This window comes from Planococcus citri, chromosome 1, assembly GCF_950023065.1.
Source record: "Planococcus citri chromosome 1, ihPlaCitr1.1, whole genome shotgun sequence".
Lineage (NCBI taxonomy): Eukaryota > Metazoa > Arthropoda > Insecta > Hemiptera > Pseudococcidae > Planococcus > Planococcus citri.
In genome coordinates this window covers 48100975-48125299 of record NC_088677.1, presented here as the reverse complement: position 1 = coordinate 48125299, position 24325 = coordinate 48100975, and the positions used below count along the sequence as shown (strand labels likewise).

At 35.8% G+C, this 24325-nt stretch overlaps 1 protein-coding gene and 1 long non-coding RNA gene across 6 annotated transcripts in view; one reads left to right on the top strand and one right to left on the bottom strand.

The window, feature by feature from the left end:
• Positions 1–24325, bottom strand: part of Mhcl (Myosin heavy chain-like) — a 68818-nt gene that overhangs the window by 17290 nt on the left and 27203 nt on the right. For 3 of the 4 annotated variants that reach the window (XM_065345612.1, XM_065345613.1, XM_065345615.1), the window contains 13 exons: positions 23068–23253; positions 21963–22139; positions 21665–21865; positions 21379–21531; positions 20909–21076; positions 19420–19564; positions 18838–19117; positions 18568–18763; positions 18225–18462; positions 17984–18146; positions 17363–17531; positions 16946–17110; positions 16645–16857 (listed from right to left, as the gene is read on the bottom strand). In XM_065345612.1, coding sequence (XP_065201684.1) covers positions 16645–16857; positions 16946–17110; positions 17363–17531; positions 17984–18146; positions 18225–18462; positions 18568–18763; positions 18838–19117; positions 19420–19564; positions 20909–21076; positions 21379–21531; positions 21665–21865; positions 21963–22139; positions 23068–23253 — 2454 coding nt within the window. Of the gene's footprint in view, positions 1–4533; positions 7168–16644; positions 16858–16945; positions 17111–17362; positions 17532–17983; positions 18147–18224; positions 18463–18567; positions 18764–18837; positions 19118–19419; positions 19565–20908; positions 21077–21378; positions 21532–21664; positions 21866–21962; positions 22140–23067; positions 23254–24325 lie in introns of those variants that run through there. The other variant, XM_065345616.1, reaches the window with a different exon arrangement.
• LOC135832396 (uncharacterized) lies at positions 4017–5011 on the top strand. 2 transcript variants are annotated; one of them, XR_010556311.1, is made up of 3 exons: positions 4017–4083; positions 4169–4245; positions 4382–5011. It is a non-coding gene; the product is annotated as an uncharacterized LOC135832396 (long non-coding RNA). The 2 variants fall into 2 exon arrangements; XR_010556310.1 differs by lacking the exon at positions 4017–4083 and having other exon boundaries at positions 4094–4245.

Below are 24325 nucleotides of genomic sequence, written 5' to 3'. Positions count from 1 at the left end.
TGCACCAATCAAAATGATTCTATTTTAAGAAATAATGAAATGGAATTGAACATGCCTCACTGATCGTAGCTATCAAATTTACCAAAAATTGCATCAGAGTGGACTTTTTTTACTGGAATTTTTTTTTTAAAAAAAACGCCTCTCGTGAATTTTGAGCCATTTTGTAGAAGAATGTACAATTTCTCTCTTTTTCGCCACATAGAAGAAGCATGAAACATTCTCTCGTCTTTATTCAGCGAAAAATCCAAATCAAATAATCGATCGGAACTTGTGGAACATACTGTACAACCTCATCCCCTTACTTCAATTATCAGTCTCAGATAAGAACTGGTCACATCCACTTCCATTATAGGTAAGTAACACTAAACCGCACCATAAGAAACACTCCACTTACGTTAGCCTGGAAGGATAATAATCGCTGCATTTCTACGTATTGATTTCCTTCCGGTACAGAAAAAAGAAACACTATACAGTATACACGATCGTGGCAGCGGCGTCGGTCACCACCGCCGTCAATCTCATCGATATGTTTTTTTCTAACGTGAGATACCTCCTAAACAACGCCATAACCATGAGCCACCCACGAGCACTAGCCATCTTATTTTATTTCTCGCAAAAGAAGAAAAAAATACACGAGTAGGTAATCGACTGTACCTAAACTATCGCATAGGTACGCGTATATTGACCATAATTACGTCATTTTACCAGTAAATAAACCAGATACACATTTCAAGTTTATTGTCAAACGTAACACCATCATTATCTGTGACTAATGTACCATCTCTGGAAGAAGAATCCTCAACTAGAAAACTAGTGAAGGTCAATCAAGAAAGTTGTTGTTATATAACGTAACTAAGTACCTGTACCTAACCATACATAACAATATGACAACAATGCCAGCCAGAGCTGGGCTATACCGAAATAGTCGAAGATAATACAGGGAAGCAGGAGGGGAGGAGTAATCTGAAGTCTTTTTCCTAGCCAGAAAATGACTTCATATCGCCAATCTCTACTTTAAAAATTATCCTTATTCTCGGTTCAAGTAGTTAATTAAATATACGAGAGCAACTATAGAGCACTTGGAAAAGGTCTGTTGGGTCTGCATCGAACGAATTAAAAAATACAATTACGATGCGTGTAGAGTAATGGACGCGACTCTACCTACGCGGTTTAATTAACTATTCCAAGACTGCGAGTTTAATCGTGTAGGTAATACTACATGCTAAGAGTATGTAATTCGTACATGGCATCGTGTCAACATTTTTACGACTTATTAGCACCGTTTATACCTACCTATCCAAACGTATTTATACAGAGGTGTAATCATTTCACCAACCGTTACGTGATTATTAAACAGCGGCGTTAATTTCAAAGTCGACTTTTATTATAAATCAAGTTCGTTTTATCTGTCGTGTCAGCAAGTTGAAGGTATTTCTATTATACTATAAAAACGGGGGCAGTGTAGAAAAAAAGAAAAACTAGTGGAAAGTGGAAATACACGTATCCGATTAATATCAGGGATTACTTCCATTCAATTTGAGTCAAGTATGTGAAAAAAATATGATCACATTCAGAAAAATCATTACCGTAAAGTAAACAAAAAATAATGCGAAAGGAGTAATAGTGAAGTTCTAAAGCGAATACCTAGACCTACATTTCAAGCACAATGCTTACTAATATTTTCAAGAAAAAAAAAGAACCCTTTTAGGTTTACTTATTTTCAAATTAAGTATTCCATTTTTCAAACTTTTCCAAGTTCATCGAATAAAATACCTCTCCTAGGATTTATATCTGCTGAAACAGGAAATCATGTTTCATTACGCTGAGCTGTATTGCTGTATAGCGATCAGGCGATCACAGAGGAAATCGGAAAAAGTAATTTGAAGAGAAATGCGTACAAATGAAAGTTACCACCTGCGATTTTTCAATTAGCAATTCCTCACACAAATTCACCACTTTCACAAAGTCAGCTGAATTTGCTATTGATGTAGGTATAGGATTTTGCTTTAAAATTTCCTTCCCACTTCCTTTTTTAACCAAAACTTCCAAAATGGAAATAAATACTCGTATTTGACAGTTGGAATAGAAAGACAACGTTTTAAAATCGCAGAAAAAAAATTTCAGCGATTTTTGATTTTTGACGAATTTTTGAACTTTTTTAGCCTGATACACAAAAACTCTAAATCACTATGAAATGTTTACATCTGATGCATAAATATCTCATTTTTAAAGAATTTAAGTGAAAAAATCTGATATAGGTACACCAGCACACTAAATTAGAAACGGATTTTTCACAACAAACTCTTCCAATGGCATTTTTTTTTCTCAAAAGGAATCATTTCATAGGTCAAGTTGGATAAATTAATATCATGAAAAACACAATAAATAAGCTGTTTTTTAATTTCATTCGATAAAAATAGATTCCTATTAATCGTTAAGTATTATTTTTTGAATGAGTGACGCGCAGTAAGTAATAAGAAAAAATCACAATAAAATGTGTAACTTTAGCTTCAACTTTAAGGTTATTTGATAACCTTGGCACTTGACGAAAAGAATAGAAATTCTAAGCTCTTTAATTAAATTTAGCCAAGCATTAAAACTGGGGGAAATTCCGTCATCAAGTTCACAAACACCACCGACATACACAGACGTATCCATTCAATTTACGTATTTACATACACTCGCAGCAAAAACATAACAATCGAGTATTAAGTATTACGAGGTTTAGACATTATCTTCAGATTTTCAACTTGATGGTAAGGTACAGTTGCAAAGAGAAGTTCGGAACCATCGAAGTGTGAAAAATGATTTCAATATTGACTCTTAATCTAGGGCATACGAGTACACAGATAAACAATAGTTTCGTATTGTTGAGGATACACTCCCTCATCTTTCATCTTTGAAAACTCTACATGATTTTTTTTTACCTAGAACACAGAATTCATCGCATTTTTTCATTGGGAGGGAGGGAAGTAATCAACAAACTTTTTGATTCGATCTCCTCCTTTTCGATAATTTTAAAAAATCACTATCAGAAATAATGGGACCATATACTCACGAGAATAGAAGTTAGAAGTTGACTAAAATCTCGAAATAAAAATTCACACGACACAGGTACGAGTACATTCCAAGTACCTACTCGTAGGTATATTAGGGCTTCCTTCGTCCTTGAGAACAATCATCAAGTGATTGTACCTTTACTTAGAACGCTTGTTCGAAAATTTTTATTTTTCGAGTCGGAGTCGAATGGTTGAATATTCGTAAATTATTATTGAATTTTGGTGTAGAATTCTATAACTTCACAAATCATCTCGTCTTTTCATATTTCTCATGCTTCAATCGAATTTTGTCGTCGAAAGAAAATTAATGATTTTTAACCTGGAATGACAAGATGTTCACAATTACATACAACTTCACATTGGCAAAACTTTCACAGCGGAAAATTTTTCCAAGCAAGCAATTTTGCGAGAAATTAACCGCAAGCAACTGTTCGGTTACCTCGCATCGGTCATAAGCATAACTACTATATCCTGCTCCTTCTCCATCCAAATGAGCGATTTTTCATATTTCCACAAAAATACTTCTACAACTCTCAAAATACTCGGAAGTTGGAAAACAAAAATTAATTGATGAAAAATAAAATTATAAAGCTATTGTCATCAATCAAGTCGAAGAATTGCAAAATAGCGAGTTTTGAACAATTTTCTCTGTGATCAGTGATCACTTTGATGATGTGTTATCAAATAAATTGAATGCTTCGAATGTTTGAAATGATATGCCTATTTGATTGAACTCTGTGATTGCAGAGGGAATATATCATATAAACAGCTGTGTTTTCAATTAACACCTAAATTGAGAAATTAATGAGGGTACGTAATCGCAAACACGATAAATATTCCGATCTAGCATTTTAATCCTAATAGGTAGGTATAATTTTGGTCGGAGAACTGAGCTTTTAAAATACAAATTATTGATTTAGAGATAGCCTTACGTCAGATGAAAAATTTTAAGGCGGGGGGGGGGGGGGGGGGCGGCGGAGGCAGTGAAACTATGGAACTTAAGATATCACTTGGAATTTGCTACGTAAGTTCGATTTTATGTACTTTCCATCCTACTCGTATATTGAAACCGTTCAACTAACCAACGCTGGACTCTGATCTTCATCTAGCGATTTCGCACACCTCGATAAATCTTTCGTTCGTCGGCATACCGTACACAGCCAAGTGGAAAAAAGTTAACACCCAAGTATGTATTTCGCTTTGATTGCTCGGCAAACAACAATTCGCCCATAAAGAACACCTGAATGATGTTAATTCATGCGGCACATTGCAACTAGACTCTTCGCAATAATCAACTACTCTCCATTATATTATTTTCATAGAGTACACTACACCTTACCTATACCTACCTATATTGCACCGTAAGACGACGGAGCACAGAGAAATGAAATGTGAGGCAGGCGCAGGAGGAAGAAGGGTTATATTCGGACATGAAAAAGGTTTAATTTACCGCCGAAATTACTCTATTTATTACCTGACACTCGGAAGTACATATTTTGCTGGATGGCAACGACACTGGTATGCTTATGGTCGTCGTCAAAGGCAGCATATTCAACGATACGGATTGTTCGATGGACTTTTGTTGAGCTACGGCGGCGGTTTCTTCGGCAGAGGCGTTTACACGGCTATACGAGTATAATTCTTCGGGCGATATACAAAACGAATTCATACCAGATTCGCCTCGCTCCGTCGGATACGTTCCGATATAAAAATCGGCGCTCATACAAGAAGATTTGTCCGACGACGACGATACAGTCGACGAGAAATTATCGTTTTCTTGGTTTATTTCTAGTATCGGTGATAAAGGTCTGATGGGCGTGATCGAGTCTGGAGATCTACGTTGATGATGGTTTTTCTCGATCTGATTACGATATCCGTTTATTGATTTGAAAGTGGACAGGTCTTCGCTTGGGTCGCTATCGATACCCTTTTGGTTGTTCAGATATCCGTTGTATTCGTTCAAAAAATTTACTCGTTGGTTGAAATTAAATTGATCGAAATCGTATTTACTTTTGGAGTCCGGTTCGTCGTACGAGGCGTTGATTTTAGAATCGTTGTATCCATTCATCTCGTTGGTATTTTCTGCAGAATACCACGGAGAATCGATACCTTTAATTGCGTCGAATCCGTTTAACTTTGTGCTTGGCAAAGTTAAAGGATCGATGATGGCGACTGGTTTGAGTTTATCCAAAGATTTCAGCTCTTTTTTCACCGATCTCCAATCGCAAGTTTTTTGGTCTATCACATTACAAGTAAGAACCTCTTTTAGAATACCGTTCACTTTATTGTCTGCGCCAGCGTCGAGGGTGTCTTTTTGCTTGAACGATCTTAATTCACCCAGATGAAAGTCTACGTCGGTTGTGGAATCGGGTAGAATATTTTCTAGATCACTTTTACCATTTTCGACGCAATTTTCACCAAATACCCACGAATACGATAATTTATCGGAATGCGACTGGTAAGCGTTGCATGTTTGAAATTCTTCGATCACGTTATCGTTCTGAGTTAGCGATGATTCCATCGAGTCTAGGGGAGCGAGAACGAGGGGCTTTTCGTTGCCATTCTTAACGCCATTGCTGACAGATCCCTTTGAGGGCGTCTTGGCGCAATTTTTCTGAAATATTTCGGCTATTTCGGATACTTTGCCGGGGGTAAATAGACATTTATCATTTTCCAGTTGTTCGTTATGCTTGGAAATGTGTTGCGGTTGCGGAGGCTTGTTGAAAAAGGTTTTCTTGACTTCTTCGACGCGAGCATTGGTCTTCAACTTGAACCCGTTGTTGAAATAATTGCAGATATTCGAGTAGTTACATTTGATCGAAGGTTTAGCTTTGATGGTGGCGGATCCGAGTCCATTTTTGGTTGTTTTCACGCTGGCGAAACGTTCGCTATCGTTAACGTTGAATTGGTTCCTGGGATCGATCGGTTCGTACGTGGATGCGGTCTTGGTCGGCGATCCGAAGTCGACGAGGTGATCTTGGCCGGTGGTCGCGGATGGAAAATGCTCGATGACCGCCAATGATGGCATCCCGATGAGCTTCGAGTACGCGAACAACAACAACGCGAAAACCACCACGGGGGCCGATTCGCACGAACACCACCACCACAACAACGCGTTCCAATCGTATTTAAATAATAAAAATACGCTTAACGCGGCGTACAGCTTGTACGACATCGAGACACATTGACCGTCGAGACCGAGCCGAGATGAAAAACCAAAATGGCGAATTCCCGATCAACGAGGGCCCCGAAAATGGTCACCAACAATAATTAAGGGCATATCGCACGCGACAAATACTTTTCCGATCAACGTCTCGCGACGTTGAGCAGGTGTTTACACGACGCGATCGCGTCCGCGCACCACGCTACAGATCGAGCGAGTAACGAGTAGGTACTAGGTATGTGTGCGAGCTGTGCGTGGTCGTGGCTCCTCTGGTGCTCGGTGCTGGTGCTGGTGCTGGCTTCTTTGGTCTTGGACGTCGTCGTCGTTGCCGTTGCCGTCGCCGTCGCTCTCCTACGACGAGATGTTCGACCACTTCGATGACTTCGGAATGGGAGTAGAGAGAAGGTTACGAGGATAAGGCGTGCCTTCTTCTGCTATGTATTTGCTCTCTCACTATGTGCCTATATGTATGCGAGTCTACTTACGCATATACAATATACATATATAAATCCTACACACATCGAATCGAATACCTCTGCCTAGCGCGTCTATACATAGACATTAGACATCTTTCGCATACACGAGTACGTAGACAGACTCGGGCTGCTGAGACTGAGAGAGACAGAGCGGCTCGTCCTATAGGTCTATATAGGTACTGGTACTACATACATACGAACCGATTAGAATTGTGTATGAACAGAAAAAAAAATACACGACTCAGTCACCTCGCCGATCACGTAAACGGAAATACGAGATCGGATCGAATTTACTTATGGTCCAAAGCCGAACTCGCAGACAGCCGCATTTATGCGATAATTCGTCGTCTTATGGTCAGGTCAAGCTCGACAGATTATAACGCGAGACGAAGTGCACATCCGACTCCAACTCGGCTCCGAGTGCAAAACGCACAAATGACTTGGACGACGCCATCCCAGTTACTATAGTAGTACCTTTACCTCGTACATAGCCGATCCATAAAACATGTCCGACCGTTAAGCCGATTATTCAATAATGAAAAATGCGGTTAAATAGAAAGCACAGAAGACAGGTAGCATTAACTGCGTTATTGGTGACCTGATCTGCGTGCAGAAAGAAGTACATATAGAGAAAGAGAGAGAAGAAAAGAAAAAAAGCACGAGTCGATTACTACATTCAAGGTTATTTTAATTTTATACCAATGTACGTATTACTATTTCAAGATCTAAAGGCTCGGGGAAAAATTTTCCATCGGCGTAGGCACGCGGTGGCTGCCACCGCTACACGACTAGCTCCAGCAACACTAATCCATCCAACTTGAATACTACAGAAACAGAAACTGGTCAATTAAAAGCCGGAAACACACATACGTCTTACAGAGATGGGATTCACATTCGCTATAAGCTCGAAGCGTAGGCAGGTACTTGTACTCCCGAGTCCGATTCGTTTGATTAACTAAATCGTTAATCTACCGCGAGAGTAATAAAATCCGGCACGAGACTATTTCTCCATTCAGCATCTCATTATTATAGTACTAGAGAGCTTATGAAACTTGCAAAGTCACGCGGCTCATGTTTTCTGTAAAGACGAGTTTCGAATATATTAGCACTGTAGGGGCGATTTTTGAGCAAAATGAGCGAAAATAATTGCGATAAAGTTGCAAAAGTTGATTCATTACTGCGCTGGGATCTGATGCATATTTGTTTTGGAAGCGGAATCGAGAGGTAGGGGGAGGGGTCAATTGAAAAAACCAGCGAGTAAAATGAACAATTTTTCGAAATTAAAACAAATCCCATATTATGTTGAAGTTTCCTTGCAACCCAGCCAGCACAACGAAGAAGGTTTTTCATCTCGTTTTGGGAATCTAATATTTTTATTCTGGATGGAAAAAGTCATTTTTAGCATCTTATACTCCCCAGTCCCCATCCCATGATCCCACTCTAACCAAAATACATAGATAGAAGGATGAAAAATGACCTCATTTCAATAATACAAATAAGTATATATTGTGTCCATATGCACATTGTAAATTTTGTACTCAATACATCGCCATCACAGACTCAAAATTTTTTCATGTATTAGGCTATTACGAATGTGGATGATAGGTACGTAAATTTCTAAATATTTTACGTACAAATAAGCTCGATTACCACACACTTTCGTCGTTTACATACATACGATAGCTTATTTCTATTTTTTACGCATAATGTACATAATTTCGTAGTACATTTCACGTGTTGATAATGATAATTATTTCATACATGTCGTGTACGTATCTTGCAGAATGTAAACAATCGCTCATATTGTGATTACAATGTTGAAAAAATAGACCTGATTTTGTACACTATATTCTCGAATAATTTACAACAAACAAGGTGCTCATCATCTCGGTTGAATTGCTTCATTTGTTAATACGGTACATATTTTTTCTAACGTTTTCTACGCATTATTACAGTACATGTGCGTTGTGCGTGCCCTTTTGTTTATTAAAGAATTATAACGATTATTATATCATTAAGTACCATTTTTTTCTGGCTTTTTACATATTTCAAAATTTGAACGAAATACATAATATGTAAGTAACTCGTATTTGCGGAAAAATACAGAAACTACCATAGTCTGCGAGTCTGTGTACCTATACTCTGAAATAGATTACGACACACGAGAAGCATTTTTTTTTTTTTTTTACTTCAAACGGTAAATTCTATTACAATATGCACATCTTGCAAGCATACCATTTGAACTTTCAAGATTTACGAGTCGATTTATCGCCAAACAAGTATCACAGTCGAGTCTACCTCTACATACATTTAATCAAGAAGGTATACCATAGGAAGATACGAGTATAACAGGTCAAACGGACGCATTACTCAATGTGCGAGTATAATAGGACAAAAAAAGAAATATTTTTCTCTTCGCCTTTTAAATTTAAATGGTTCAAAAACCTTCGAGAATGATGGGACTGAACATGTGTAAACGTTTAAAAAGTTACACATTTCATGTTTAAATGTTCACCTTGTTTAGTGTCAGGTGGATTGCAGCCAAGTTGAGAGGAAGTTTAGGATTTTTATACAGAAAGATGGTAACGAAGAGATTAATTTCTAACAGTTTCCTTAGAAAAATTGAAATCAACGAGAAGGTATAACTCAGATATTTGATGGAATTAATGGACAAATTTTTAAAAAATTTTCAGAAGAAATTTTCGGGATTTTTTTTTTCATTTTCCTAGTTTTAGTTCAGAAGTTACAAGTTGAGATATGCCAATTGAAAGCATCTGGCCAAAGTTGATTTGTCTCTAGCATGTTATAATTAACTCCAGGAGACGAAACAAAATCAACTTCGTTTTTTTGGAGGTAACATAACAGTTTGATTCGAAAATAGTTGCAATAAATTTGAAGGAGGAAAGGAAAAAAGACGAATTTATTAGATAGAGGTAGTTTCGACTCAAAAGGTCCCACTTATGACAGCATGATTAAATTTTGAGCTGGTCGAGTTAATCATAGCGCTTTTCAGAGCACATCTAATTCTCTGGAGAAATAATCAAATATGCTAGAAGTGCCACATCGGATCGAAAAATTTTCACGTACAGGGTGGACAGAAATATCGGGTACCCCTAAAAAAGTTTTCTGCTAAATACTTCGGTTGGTCACAGTGAATGATAATAATGGTAGCACATGATTGGTTGTTAGACTGGAGAGATAACATTTCACCAATCATATGCATCTATTTCACGTTGCCAACCTATATTTTTAATGAAAAACTTTCTTGGGGGTACCCGATATTTCTGTCCACCCTGTACGTACGTTTCAATTTAATCAAACATCTTAATCGTGATTCCTGATTCGAATAAAAAAAATTATGATACGAACATTTACCCACTCTTCTCTGAATCATGTTCGAGGAAAATGGTGCGGCGCTTAAGTCTCACATGGAAGCTTAATTTGTTGGTAATTATTTTAACGACGACGATTAATGTTTATGTTCGTTTCCATAACGGATTGAAAAATTGACCCGATTTCGGATGTATTTTTGAGGCGCGTTTATTGGTAAAAATCGACCCAGATATGAGTAAAATTAAGACTTCGCCGCACTCTGCCTATCATACCTTTTACAGGAACACACGCAAACTGGTTTAGTTATATTTATAACGCGAAGATGCGGTTTTGACATTCCACACGTACGCGCGCGTCTTCGAAAAAATAGTCGAGTTTTTTCTTCCTCTCGACGATACCGTATGAATAAAATGAAACATTTGAATACGTCAGTCACTCAAATGAATTGATGTTGTCATTTGACCAAAAAAATCATATTTAAAGCCGATTAATTACACATATACGGTAAATACCGTTAATATACATACATGTATAATTTACGCCTGTATTATTTTCATTTTTGTTGAGTGTATTCGACGATGTCAATATTATGGAGATATTTTTTTGAGCGGAAATTTATCAAACTACGTTTTTAATTTCAACGAATAAGGATTATGGTATCAACTTTACTGTAAGTTTGTTTTAATACGAAGCTACCTCCTATACCTATACGTAACTTCGTAATGAATTTTATCTCGAGAGAAGATTAACTGTTTACGTTAAACGGAGGCAAAAAAATGTTACGTAAACTATGGGAAAATATTATGAATGGAGTCGGAGATGTCTGCCGTGTCATTAAAACGCGTTTTACGACGGGAAATGTATCCGAAAATTTTTTCGACGATGGAACGTTCATTGCGAAAAATGGTTCCGGTTCGCGTTTCCTGACCACGAGCGCCAACTCATACTATGTATGTATAAGACGATAAGAGTCAAGAGGAACGTGGTCCAACGTCTGGCTGGCGCGGCGCCTTTTTGTAAATAAGACGCAGCCAGCGATAGCAGACCATAAGTCGGAAAACAAAATTTAGCAGGAGAGGCCAAAGACTAAATAATGGCAAAAATTATCGATTTTGTTAACCTTGTACTTTGAAATGGCAATCAGTTGAGGACTCAATAAAAGAGTCATCTTCCTCCTCAAATTGAGTTTTTCTGAGGGGTTTCCTCAAATAAAAATCATGAAACACGTAATTAATATACACACGAGTCGTAATTTGTGGGAGACCATGCGGAAAGAGAGATTTTTTGATTTTGGTCATTTAAAACCTCCTCTTTCATGTGGCGTGCAGGTCAATTTCAATTTAAAGTTGACTATACAGTATGCTCGAAGAATTTCTTTAAAATGTTTTTCAAAGTGCATAACTTTTCCCAATTTTGAAAAACTCTTGATTTTTCTCCAGCTTTTGCAACAGAGAAAACTTCAGTTTCTGGGTATTGATTATTGGTAATGAAAAAATTAGAATATCTTTCAATTTTACATCATCGCGAATCTCTGGCCCGGTAGATATGTTCAGCTTGTTTTTAACCGCAAAAAATTATTTTGTGAAAACTCCCTAGGATCATTAAAAAGCTCATTTCGATTGAACGTTTTAAAATGATTTTTGTATGCATAAAAAAACAATTTTTCTTAAATAAGGGAAGATTTCTGAATGAAAAAGAACCCAGTTTCTATCACGTATTGACAGTGTTTTCAATTCTTTTCTAGAGAAAAAAGGGGGAAAAGTCTTTGAAATAATCAGCTAATTTTAGAGTTTCTATTATGTACAATACATTGTATCTTTATAGTAAAAATCACATCCCAACCGCCTTTCATCAAGTTCAAAGCGGAGGCGAGCTACAAATGCTGAAAATGATTTGTAATCACCCCTCTCCACCTCAAAAAATCATTTAATTGAGACAATTACGCTAACACGTTATTAACGAAATTCGACTTTCGATTTTTTGTTTGATTTTCGATAATTCGTTAGGCACACTTTTAAATCTTACATTACTCCAAAAAATTAACATTACAATATCAGTCAAAAGTTGAAATACCTCCCGCTCCCAGCTTTCGAAAGTGTTTTCAAAATTTTTCCAAAATTTTACGCGATTCTCACATTTTTCAAAAGAACTATTCAAGATTTTTACACGAGGAAAGCGTCCAACAATATTTTTGACCATTGAAGTCCACATTCATTTTGGACCTGGAAGCTACTTCACAACGGCTCATTCTTTACAAAAAATGAATTTCAACAGCGAAAAAGGATCGACGCAAGCTTACCTGAACCCTTCCTCCGCCCTTCCAGTTGGTTTCTATTTCAGTACATGATATCTGAATTCAAACAATATATCTCGGAATACGATGAAAAAATTACTCAAAATAATACGAAATTCATATTACAAAACCATACTTCGATAAGCGTATAATCGATAGACCCGTAGCTGGAAACTAGTTATGTATTGGCCTGAGGCTGCGATTCTACAGAGCGATGAACTGTATAACTACGAGTACAATTTCACTACACCTTATACGAACGAACTGCATTCAAAATCGAACACAAATTCGCTCTCGATTGCACTACCATACCATAATAATAAATACACGAGTACATTTTCGTAGCTAAAATTAATATCATCAGGAAATGAAGATATCAAATCCATTCCATACGTACAGGTATCCGTATTTAAGATCGAAACTATATGATAGGTAAGCAATCGTTTTTCAGAACTCTCACAACCAGCTGCGCAAAGTACAAAAATCTCATTACCTATTAAGGTAGAAATTTGTTTACTTCGATCGGAAATAATGTGTTATTTATGTTTCTGAATGTTGGAAACATTTTTCCTACCTACTACGTACGTACGTAATGCAGTAAACTTGTTGGTAGTATTCGTTGATCCGTTACATTTTTGCGATTTTTATCGATCATTTTCCATATGGCAACTGCTCATGATAACCAACCATGCAGACAAACTTTCAATTTCGCGAGTCGTGTTCGTTGTACTCGTATTTATATACTTTCATTATTAATCCCATTCGATCAAATCGAATTAATGATAATTACCTACTACAAAGAAAATATACAAGCAACTCGTACCTATATACGAAAGATATCGCAAAACAATGTGAGAAACGAACCGATGAAAGTAAAAATTTGTTGTGAAAAATGTTGAGAATGTTCATACGCCGCTCGTACAAAATAATAACCCAGAAGAAACAAAGTACCGGTACATCATACAAGTACGAATATTTAACAATTACACAGTGAAATTTTTCTGTAACTCAATTCAACATGGTGCATATAACTAAGGCATACATTGCACTGCATATGCTATACGAATAGCTCCCTCGTACATAATTATTGTATAACCTGTATATGTAGGTACAATATCCACATACCTGATTAACTATTACTTAACACGAATACCTATATACGGTATACAGGGTGTCCCGTATTAAACGTGTCTGTGACTCTGTGATACTAGGAATTATAGTACATATACCTATCCAGAAACGAACCTTATAAAATGATCATAATAATAATTTATATACTGCTTTTAGTCGATGACGAGGGGGGAGGGTCGAAAAACGGATTTGGAAAAACTGCCCCTTTCCCTTGAAATGTAAATCTCAAGTTGAACATCCTCGTACCTATATTACATATTTATGTTTGTTCGTTACTCGTATAAGGTCATAATCATACCTTACCTACGAGTACATTTAAATTTTCAGTATGGTGAACTTTAAGTACTCCCAAAATTTTTTTCTGCTAAATGTTTCGGTTGGTCACAGCGAATGATAATAATGATAGCACATGATTGGTTGTGAGACTGAGGTGATAACTGATAACACACCACTAATTATATGCACCTATTTCACGTTGCCAACCTATGTTTTTAAAAATACTGTATGTACTTTCTTTGGGGTAGGTATTCGATATTTTTGCGTACCCTGTATACTACAAATAGGCAGGTATTTCAAATCTGCTACGTATTTTTGTGCTACAAGTTGGTATTGGGAGACTAGATCGTCTAGGTCTAATTCGAATATAAAAATCTCACACATGAATGTACTATACGAGTAGTAAAGTAAGTTGAACGAACGCCAGTACATCTTGTAACAGGCGCAGCAACGGCCAATTGAAAATATTAAAAATACATCTCGACTTCAAAGTCGTAATACGAGAAGAAGAACTGGGAACGTCATAATTAAAACAAAGCAATTGTAGCATCGCCGCACTAAACCATCATCATCATATTATTACAGCATCGCTATGGGTAGATAGCGCAAACGAGGATGAGAGTTTTTATACTTTTTTTATGCAATCAATACTTACATTGTAAAGTAGATTACAATATATTATTATACTCGGTGCCTGCTATATTGTGTACAATTTATGCACGTAGAACCCGTAGGATGTCAAGTATATGGTAGGTATGTTGTTTGTCTATTACAGCAATCAGTTCGAGGAGATTGCTCGATGCATAGTTGAAAATAAAAACGGGTACACACTACATACCTAATCGACACAGAGGACACCGGTATACTTATTACTTAGCATATACAAATCAACTGCATCAAACATTTGTAATACTTGGTCGTAATTTTGCCGTCAGCTTCGGTCTCTATAAGGAGAAATGTCTAATACCAGTGTTTTTATACGTTGACACAGAGTTGAAAAAAAAATGGATATTCAATGGCGTTATTATCTGCCTTAAAGCTAAATTACTCCTGTACATATATTGAGGACATAAATTGTACCTACGTAGACGTACAGTAGGTAGGTACACGTGCAATTGGTAAATTACCGACGTATTTTTTGCTATTATTTTATATGCGACAGCATCATTTTTTTTCTCTCACGTTTACCTATGTAGGTACTAGGTACTTGTACTTTTACTTGGTCGTTTAGAATAATGGCTAAAATAATCATCGCAGGTTGACATCGTGGTCGTCATAAACACTTAGGTAGGTTAGGTATTTTTAGCCAATTAAACGAATACAACTGAAGCAGGAAATGGTCATTTTGTTTACAGCTGTTTAGCACTTAGTAGTCATTATTAATCCTACAGGAATATTGTATAGCTCATTTACACCTATTCATCATCTCGCGAAACTCAAATATTAAATGAAAATGTGCATGAGAATAAGGTAAATACTTTTCAACATCAGCACAAACAAAAATAATATCGCAGGAACTTTTTGAAAATATTTTGCGTCTTTTTCAATGTTTTATGTATTAAAAATCTAAAACTCTAAAAAGTGAACTTTTTCGTATAATGGCAATGCCGTCCTTTTTGAGTAAGTCGTTTCGAAGTCCTATAATTAAAGTTATATGACACAGAAATAATTCAAAATAAATTTGCAGAATCTAAATGATCTAGGTACAGAGTGTTTAACAAAATTTCAAAATCAAGTAAACAGAACTTTTACAGAATCTTTAGAAGGACTTTATTGAACGAGAAAAAAATCAGAAGACCTAAAACACGCCATTAGACCAAAATTTGGTAGGTGAATTTTATTTTTCTAAAAAGAGATATTAAATGAGTCGTTTTCATGAAATTTTTTCAAAATTCGAACTGTGAATTTTGTTTCCAAAGTACAGAATTAATTTTTATCACCTTCTATAACACAAAACAAAATAGGTAAATTAAGTAGCTACCTGACAACATCAAATTGAAGAGGCAAATGACCACTGAAAATTTTTTGAACGTTTTTCAGCATAATAACAAACTAAACTTTGAACTCTTGAATGATAACTTTCATTACCTAATTATGATGATTTCTCGTCAAAAATTAACTTTGAAGTGCTGAAAACTATCGATATAGGAAAAAAACTTTTCAAGTTTGCGAGGAGACTTCAAAAGACCGAACGAAAAATTTTGCATCTCCGAATTGAACCATCACTTTTTACCGAGATTTCAAATTTCAAAATTCACAAAAATCAGTTTTTTTCGAATTTGTTTTCATTTTAGTGATAATAAAATTGGTCATATTATATTCACATGAACATAAGAAAACAGTTTTTGAATTTTTTCACCTTTCTGGAATTTTTCCTTATAAAATCGTTGATTATGTTTTTTCAAAACAAATCCAGCCATCATGCGCATTTTTAAAATTTGAAAAAATTGACGAAAACAAGACAGTTTCAAAAAAGCAGTTTCGCCAACATTTTTCAAGTCAAATTTCATTTCAAAACCAGTAGGTAATGCTAGGTACCCAATTTTCAAAATTTTCAAATTTTGACATAAGTAGGTAATTTTTTTGAACCAGCTTCCAAATTATTTCCACCACTCACGATCGATAATTCGTTTCCTAAATCAGACAGATAAATGATTACATATATTGTAATCTTATGACCTCATGCTTGGATTCAAAAAAAAAAAAAAGTTGAAAAAAGAATTCACTGAAAAAAATCCTACACGTTCGAACAAATTAACACATCCTGCAACACAATACTTATGCAACATATTCGACACGTGCGTGGAAGAGTTAACCACCAAAACCCCGTACGATTCAGATCATTTTAACAGTGCTTTCCCGTAATGAACTCGTAAACATTACGTACACAACAAAATAATGTAAAAAACATACCTCGCTCAATCCAATACGATAGGACGACTCATCAACATCGGCATCTAGCAGGATATTCTTGGCGACGGTTTGATCATCACTGGTAGCAGCTAATGCGGCACTATCGTTACTCGACAGCAACATGAATCTTCGTTTGAATTCAGCCAAAGACATAGATTTCGGATATCCTTGTTTATTCAAACGAACCACCGGTAATATTTCAGATCCCCTCAACTGTCATAGAAAAGCAAAATCACAAATATAATTCCATTCCAGCAATAGGTAATACACTTCGCAAGAACCCAACTTCAACTTTATTTACCTGAGACCGCATCAGAGGAACATTGATCGCAGTATCGTGCGTCGTAAGAGACGACGACACTAAACTATTACTACTGGATTTATCCATTAGACCGGCATCGTGATGAGGTAAAAAGCAATGAGCGAATTTAACTCTGGTTCTTCGCAAAGTTTCAATTATACCATCCTAAAAAGAGAAAAAGACACACGCACACACGACGTTATATAAATAACTTTTCGGTTATGAAAATGTCAACGCAGCTAAGTCAGTTGAAACAATACAAGAGCAAACTGCTAATTAATGTAAATTTTTATCCTTGTTTTGTCAACAATAGATGACAAGCGGTGTAAATAATTATCGTGTCATTATCCAAACAGAATAGGTACATGGTTCGAAGGTAAATATGGTACGAGTCTTTAGATATAGATAAAAACTTACTATATTGAATTTCACTTGCAACGAGACCGATTTGCGTTTAAAACCTGCGTTAAATGTTCTTCTAATACTGGATACTCGACGTAGAGAATGGGTACTACAGTCTAAAGTTGCTACAGAGCTAGTTAAACCAACTCCTCGACAGCTGGCGAAAGCATTTGCGATTTCTTTACTGTAAATAGGCAAAGAAAAATATCGTATGAATGGAATATTTATAGTGCATTGATAAATTTGGTCATTTCTAGATGAAATTCATTCATTTGATAACCAAATATTCAAAATAAATTATCAGAACATAAATGCTAAACTACAACCCACCACGAAAAAAAAACTAGTATCGAATGGTGAAGCAATAAATCACACCGAGAAATCCTACCAGTTTATAAATCAGTTAATAAAGGTGCGAATCGCGTGCACCATTTTATAAGCCGGTAATTCATCGTAGTGCACATAACTGTTTCTTCTACGGTACTCATAAATTAATCGCCATTTTTACAAAGTCCGCGAAACATGTGTAAAATTGTTACACTGCCTACATGATTCGATATAAAATGGGTGCAGTTGCGATCAAGGTTTTAATTTCAATATTATTATTCGAAACGTCTGTAAAAATTAAATTCTTACTTGTTCGAGTCTTGTAATATGGTAATGGCCACTTTAATGAAAGGATTCTCTTTACATTGCTTCAACCAGCCATCCGCACGATAGAGTACCGGATTCGTGCCTTGGCAATGTTGAATCATGAAATGATTATTACCGGGCGCTTTTCTAATTAGAACCTGGTCTTCTGTAAAGTGAAAATACGCAATTAAAAATCTCGAAAAATTTCCGCAAAGGTCGATCGAAAAAATGAATTAAAATTTACCTCGATCGCCGTACAACGAAAATACTTTATCGACAAAATAATGTTCGCTTGCAGGTTGCAACGATGAGTTATCATCTAACAACCATAACAAACCAGGTGCACGTTTATCGGTAGAAGGAGATTGTCGTAAATCGCATTGCGAATTACGTACGAACGAAGCTGACGAATTATCTAACAAACTAACTATCGGTTCGGGTGAACCTTCTTCGTATTTATCTAAAGTTACTTCGATATGTTCCTGAAGGACAAATGAAAAAAATATATTATCAGTATTCCGCTTACTTCGCAAGTACATAAGTCTAGGTATGTACTTATAGCGGGCATTTTCCCTCATGATAATAACCTGATTGTATCGTTCGCGAGGTAAATCTAAATTCATATAATGGAATAACGATTGCAATCGTTCTTGAAAGTAATTATGACATAGGTCGTTGAACGATGCTCCATCTTGGAGTTGTCCACAAGAAGCCGGATTCTGGAAACCGGGACAGTCCAACACGATAATCGAACTAACAGTGTGAACATTCGCCGAAATATTCCTAAAAAATGATAATTTCAAATAAGAACCACTTCTTCCAAGTCTTGACACATCAGAATACTTTCAAATGCTAACCTATTAATATAAGATCCAACTAAATTGAAAACTTCAACGTATAAACCGACGACAAATCCTTCCAAAGCATCCAATCCGGTAAATTCGTCACCGGATCCCAAACTTTTGGTACTATCGGTAGGTGAAGTATTTCTATACGTGTTGCGAATAACACTAGTAGGTGTAGAAACTCCTTGGGTGAATATAGCTCTGGATAATTCCTCTACTGTTGTGCCTAAGCACTTGGCTGCTCGTTGAGCTGCCGCTGGATTATTAAACTGCCATCGGCTGTTCGTACCGACTGTAAAAAAAAGATACCGGCGTTACATTAGATATCCACAAATGTGTAGGCACTTTGCAAGCAAAGTGCATCAAGTAGATACAGTATATAAATACATTAAAAGTAGACGACGCATCGTCGTAAAAATCGTCGCAACTGGTTAGAAGAAAAAAAACGATCGCGCTAAACGGCGAATAATTGCGCGTATAATTTTTACAAACAGTCGTAAGATGATTTTTTATGTATGAATTAAGTATGCGATTACATGTCAACAAGGTCGTAAAAAATCAACTACAGGTAGTCGTCATATTTTTACAGCTCACCTTTGGAGGTTCCGGCGTAACCCAGATGAACGATAGCTGCCAATATCATGAAAACGGTTTTCTGCTCTGTTTCCGAGATGCCAGCAGTTTTGAATGCGGCGCAGATGCGACTGAAGTCCATTAACGCTCGTTGTTTTTCTTCATTCTGAAATTACAAAAAAGAAATTTGTCAATTTTTTGCTTGAAACGAGTTGATAAAATTTTTTAAAATAAAAACTTTGGAATGGGATGAAACACGAGCGCAATAATTTTCCGAATAAGGAATTATGTATTTGAATAAAAAATGAAAGTAAGATTCATTCTAAAATGAAAATTGATTCCTAGAAACGAAAGTTCAGAAAAGCGAACATTTGCTAGAGGCTGCAGACCGGCTCGAAATGCTGTTGTGATTGATTCGGAAGATCAACTTCAATAACATACAGAAACTGAAATTCAGCTTTTCGATGAGTACTTACTTCAATAATCATTTTACGCAACGAAAAAAGCAAAAAAAAAAAAAATTAAAAATTAAAATTCATTCATTCAATTTACATGGAAATATAAAAATAATATTTTCAATGTTTGAAGTGAAAAAAAGTATTGAAGGCCACAAAAACTCAAATTCTTCAGATTTTCCATTTTTCGCCAGATGAATTATAACTGAATTTTCACTAAAAATTGCTTTAAATTTTTAGATACCTAACAACATTCAAATGAATGTTTTTTTTTCAATTATGATAATTCCTTTCATTTTTTCCTACTTTTTCTTTCATAATTTTTTTGCTCAAACGAGTAGATAATTAAGCTTACAATAACCTACGTTACTATTCAGAAATTTTTTCAACAAAAAATTTAATCTCTTCTACAGCGAAAGTGAATGAAAGAAGCTATTATTTTTTACAAGGAAAGTTAAATCTAAAATATAAAAAAAAAATGTCAAAATGAACTGCAGAATAACTGTTATTATTGCAATTTTTTCATACTTCCTTTCCCTTCTTCTTTCATACGCAATTGACGAATGTAAATCATTATTTTAAAAAAATGCATGGTTACAATCACGTCACGAGTGAAGATTTCATCTTCATCAACGACTGCATAGTAATTTATCGTCAATTTCTCTTCTCTCATTAAAAATAATAAAATAAACGTAACGGAAATTAAGCATACCCGTAGTGTAAAAAATTTCAAAAAATAATTGATTAAAATGAACGTGCAAATTAATAGAGCAATAAAAAACATATTGCGTTCATTCGTGTTTTACTTTCTTCCTTTTTAATTCAAGAAAAAAAATCGTAAAAAAATTTTTGCAAAATTAAATAAAAACTTTTCTTCCTTAAATACCGTCATATTTATAAGTAAATACCTATCTATTAAAATTGAAAAAACCTCCCGAATTTAATAAATAACACAAAGCCTACCTCTATGACGATAACTTGTGAAGTGGAAACACATAAAACTCAAAATCATAATTTTTTCACAATACGCGGTTGCATCGCAATTTACAACTTACTTTTTGCAAAGGTGTAAAAAATATATTCTGTTCAGAGGCGGAAATCTGATCCAGTGCTAATTCTTTTCTTAATATGCCATCGACACCCGCCAGCAACTTGTATAAAATATGAAATGCGTGTTCGCCATCTGATCTCCTAACCAATCTCCACTTTTCGCACGAGAAGATCTGAAAATATAGGTAACATTAGGTACATATTTCGAGAGTTTCGAGTTCAACTTGCAGAAAAATCAATAAAAATCTCGATAGGTATTTCTTCCATGAATCTTGTCAACGTCGCTGATGAGTGGTTCATAAGACAAACCCAAGGTATCCATCGCTACGAAATGGTTGGCATTAAACCAAATTATATGGTGAAAAGTTTTCTCTGTTTCACGATCACTCCGTGTGAATACAAACTCTTCTACGCGAGTACATCTCTAGCATAGGACTAGTTTAGTAGTCGACTCGTGTAAAATGCAAATACTCACTTGTATGGACGACGATACAATTTGTCCAGCGTGATCGAAATCCAAGCTGAATAAATGGGTAAACCTGGTAGCGTTATTATTAAGCGATGTTCTGGCATTACCGAACGCCTCTAAAATCGTCCAAATCGCGTTTAATTTCTCCAAATTTAATATCTAAACAGAAACAAAAATAACACGAATGAAAAATAAGTCACCTGTTATCTATGTAGTTAATTTAGAATTTCCCCAATTTTAACCACACATCTGACCTTAGTTATGTTTTCCAATTAATACGTATGTAGATTACCTTATTGGATGACGAAGCAGTTAAAACTAAATATTGCAAAACGTGTTTATAATTTGTCGTTTTTCCGCTACCCGATCTACCGATGAAAACAATGGAATGATCACGACGACTGGTTAACATATCTCGGTAAGCTGATTGCGCCAAAGAGAAAACATGTGCCGGCATATCTTCTGGTTTACAACCGCGAAACATTTGCGCTACCTAAGAATTATCGTCGTAAAAAAACACAACAGAAAAATCGTTATAAATTCTTGGCCTTTATACGTATTATACCAACCTAATTATTCATTTTAATTACCTTATCCGAGTAGATATTCAAAGGAACCATAGGATTAATAATGATCATCGTAGGACCAGCGTACGTATGAATCAAATTAGATCCGTAACGTTGTCTGAGCGTATGCAACGCACTCGACTCGTTCAGATATCTCAACTGAGCTAGATCTTCGCACTGATCGAACTGTGCTGGATTAGCCTACACAGATCAAACCCTTCGGATTAAATGTTATTCGTATACATATTAATATAAAAGCACGTCATTACTAAATAAGGGAATGCAATTATGGAAGAGGGGTTCTTCGCCACTTTGTCACCCAAAGATTTTCTACTTGGCAGTTGAAAAAAATTGTTATTTTAGTAATCAGTTACAAAAATTTGGCAATTGTAGCAATTTTCATGTTTTTTATAATGAAATTACCAAAAAACATAATTTTGCATGACTTCATTCTCGAATTTTTCGAAAAATTGTACACGAGTGATGCACGGTATCATTTGTAATAATTCAATTTTGAGTAATAAGTATGAATTTTCAATTTTTCAACAAATTTTGCCCTCACTTCGCTCAGGTTGATTTGTATTCAACATACTGTTTAGAGTTTGAATTTTCAAAAATGGGAGCATAATAATTGAAAAAATTTACTTGAAAAATTCTTCCAAAGATGTAACCAAATCAATTAAAAAGTGCTCATTTTTCTAATAAAATCAGTTTTAAAAATAGAGAACTAGGTATTCGGCATTTTTTATTCAACAATTTTGTTCTTCACTTCACCTTATCTTGAAAAAAAAAGTTTTCATCAATTTCACACCCCCCTCCCCCCAAAGAAAAAACCTGATATTTTGATGTTGAATCAACTTCTGCTGAAACATTTTGAAAATTTTTGCGTAAAAAATGCCAGCTTTGAAACTTTGAGACGGCCTCTGTCTCCTTCACCAACACTCGAAAGAGAGGCAAAATGTAAATTCTCAACTAAAATTACATTCACACACAATTTTACTTTCCCAGAAATCGGATATGCAGTTGGTGAGGAGGAGGGGGGGGGATAACACCTAAAAATTTGCATTAGCACAGCAGCGTGAAAATTAATCTGCTTCTTTGGTCATCAAATTCTAATCACGTTACTTACCAATTCGACATCATCTTCGTCGACGGTCGCTTGCTCTCCGGTGGCTTCCAAACAAATACCAACTTTACCCGAGTCATGGCTGCGAGAAAGTAAACGTACAGCTGTGAATCCAGATTTATGCATTAACCATAGTCTTTCACAGTCCAGCCAGGTTTTTTCATTTTTAAGTTGCTCGTCCGATTTGCCCTAGAAACAAAAATATGCGAGTACGTTAGTATCATCACCATCCAACGGTCTACTCGGTCAATATATACGGGGAGGTGCCGGAGGACCAAATGTACGTGTTAATTGTAATTTTTTCGGAGAAATTGTCCGCCCGCCATCTAATTGATACCAAATTAGGATGTTGAAACTATCGAATGAAAGTGTCGGTTGCTCGAGCTCGATTCGAGTAGGTACCTACTTTATACACTGCTGGTAAGATAAAAAAATTTTCATCGAATTAACGAGATGGTAATGTTAGCGCAGTTTCAAGAATTTGATATGGTAATAGTGGACTACGTCTATTACTCATTATCATGCTCTTGAGCAACTGTTTGATTATGTATAAAATATGCTTATATGTAGAGTTCTCGTATACGTCTTCAAGTGCCTCGTTAAAGAGGTGTCTCATAGAGAGACGCCAGATTAAAGGGAGAGTCGTCGTCTCATCGATGTTGTAATTATTCTACCAACAGGAAAAAATAGTACGAGTATCGAAGTGCATACAACAAATGTTCGAAAACGGTTCACTGTTGAAATGATTTTCAGCCAATTAATCAAACGAACCATAAATAATGAGTGTAACTGCACTTCAATTTCTAGTCTATCGAGTATTTTGGTCGCTGAAGTAATGAGAGATTTTTCATTGAGCTCCTAAGTGGTGATCCAAAATTGGTAGAGTGATCTGCAAGTTGAATTTTTCCTTACTGGAGTATTTAAAAAATCCTGAATTTCCTACGTATTCATCTTTAAAAGCAAAGAAATTACATCTTTCCCATCTTTTTCAATTGCACAATGAAAATGAGTTTTTTGAGCTGTACCACGATCATGATCATGAGTGCGCTCACGTTTTGAAGCTATCATATGAACGACGACGATGCGCCAAGATGCAGAGAAAATGAAAGGGTTAATTAGGTTAATGTGTAATTAATGTAAATTAATGTTCGAACCTCTACTACGGCTGCTGCCGTTGGCTGGGTATATCAAGAAGTATCGGTACTCTTGGAGAGAAGGCGTTTTTGATGATGGTTGTCGTGTGGTCAAGCAAATTTTATAT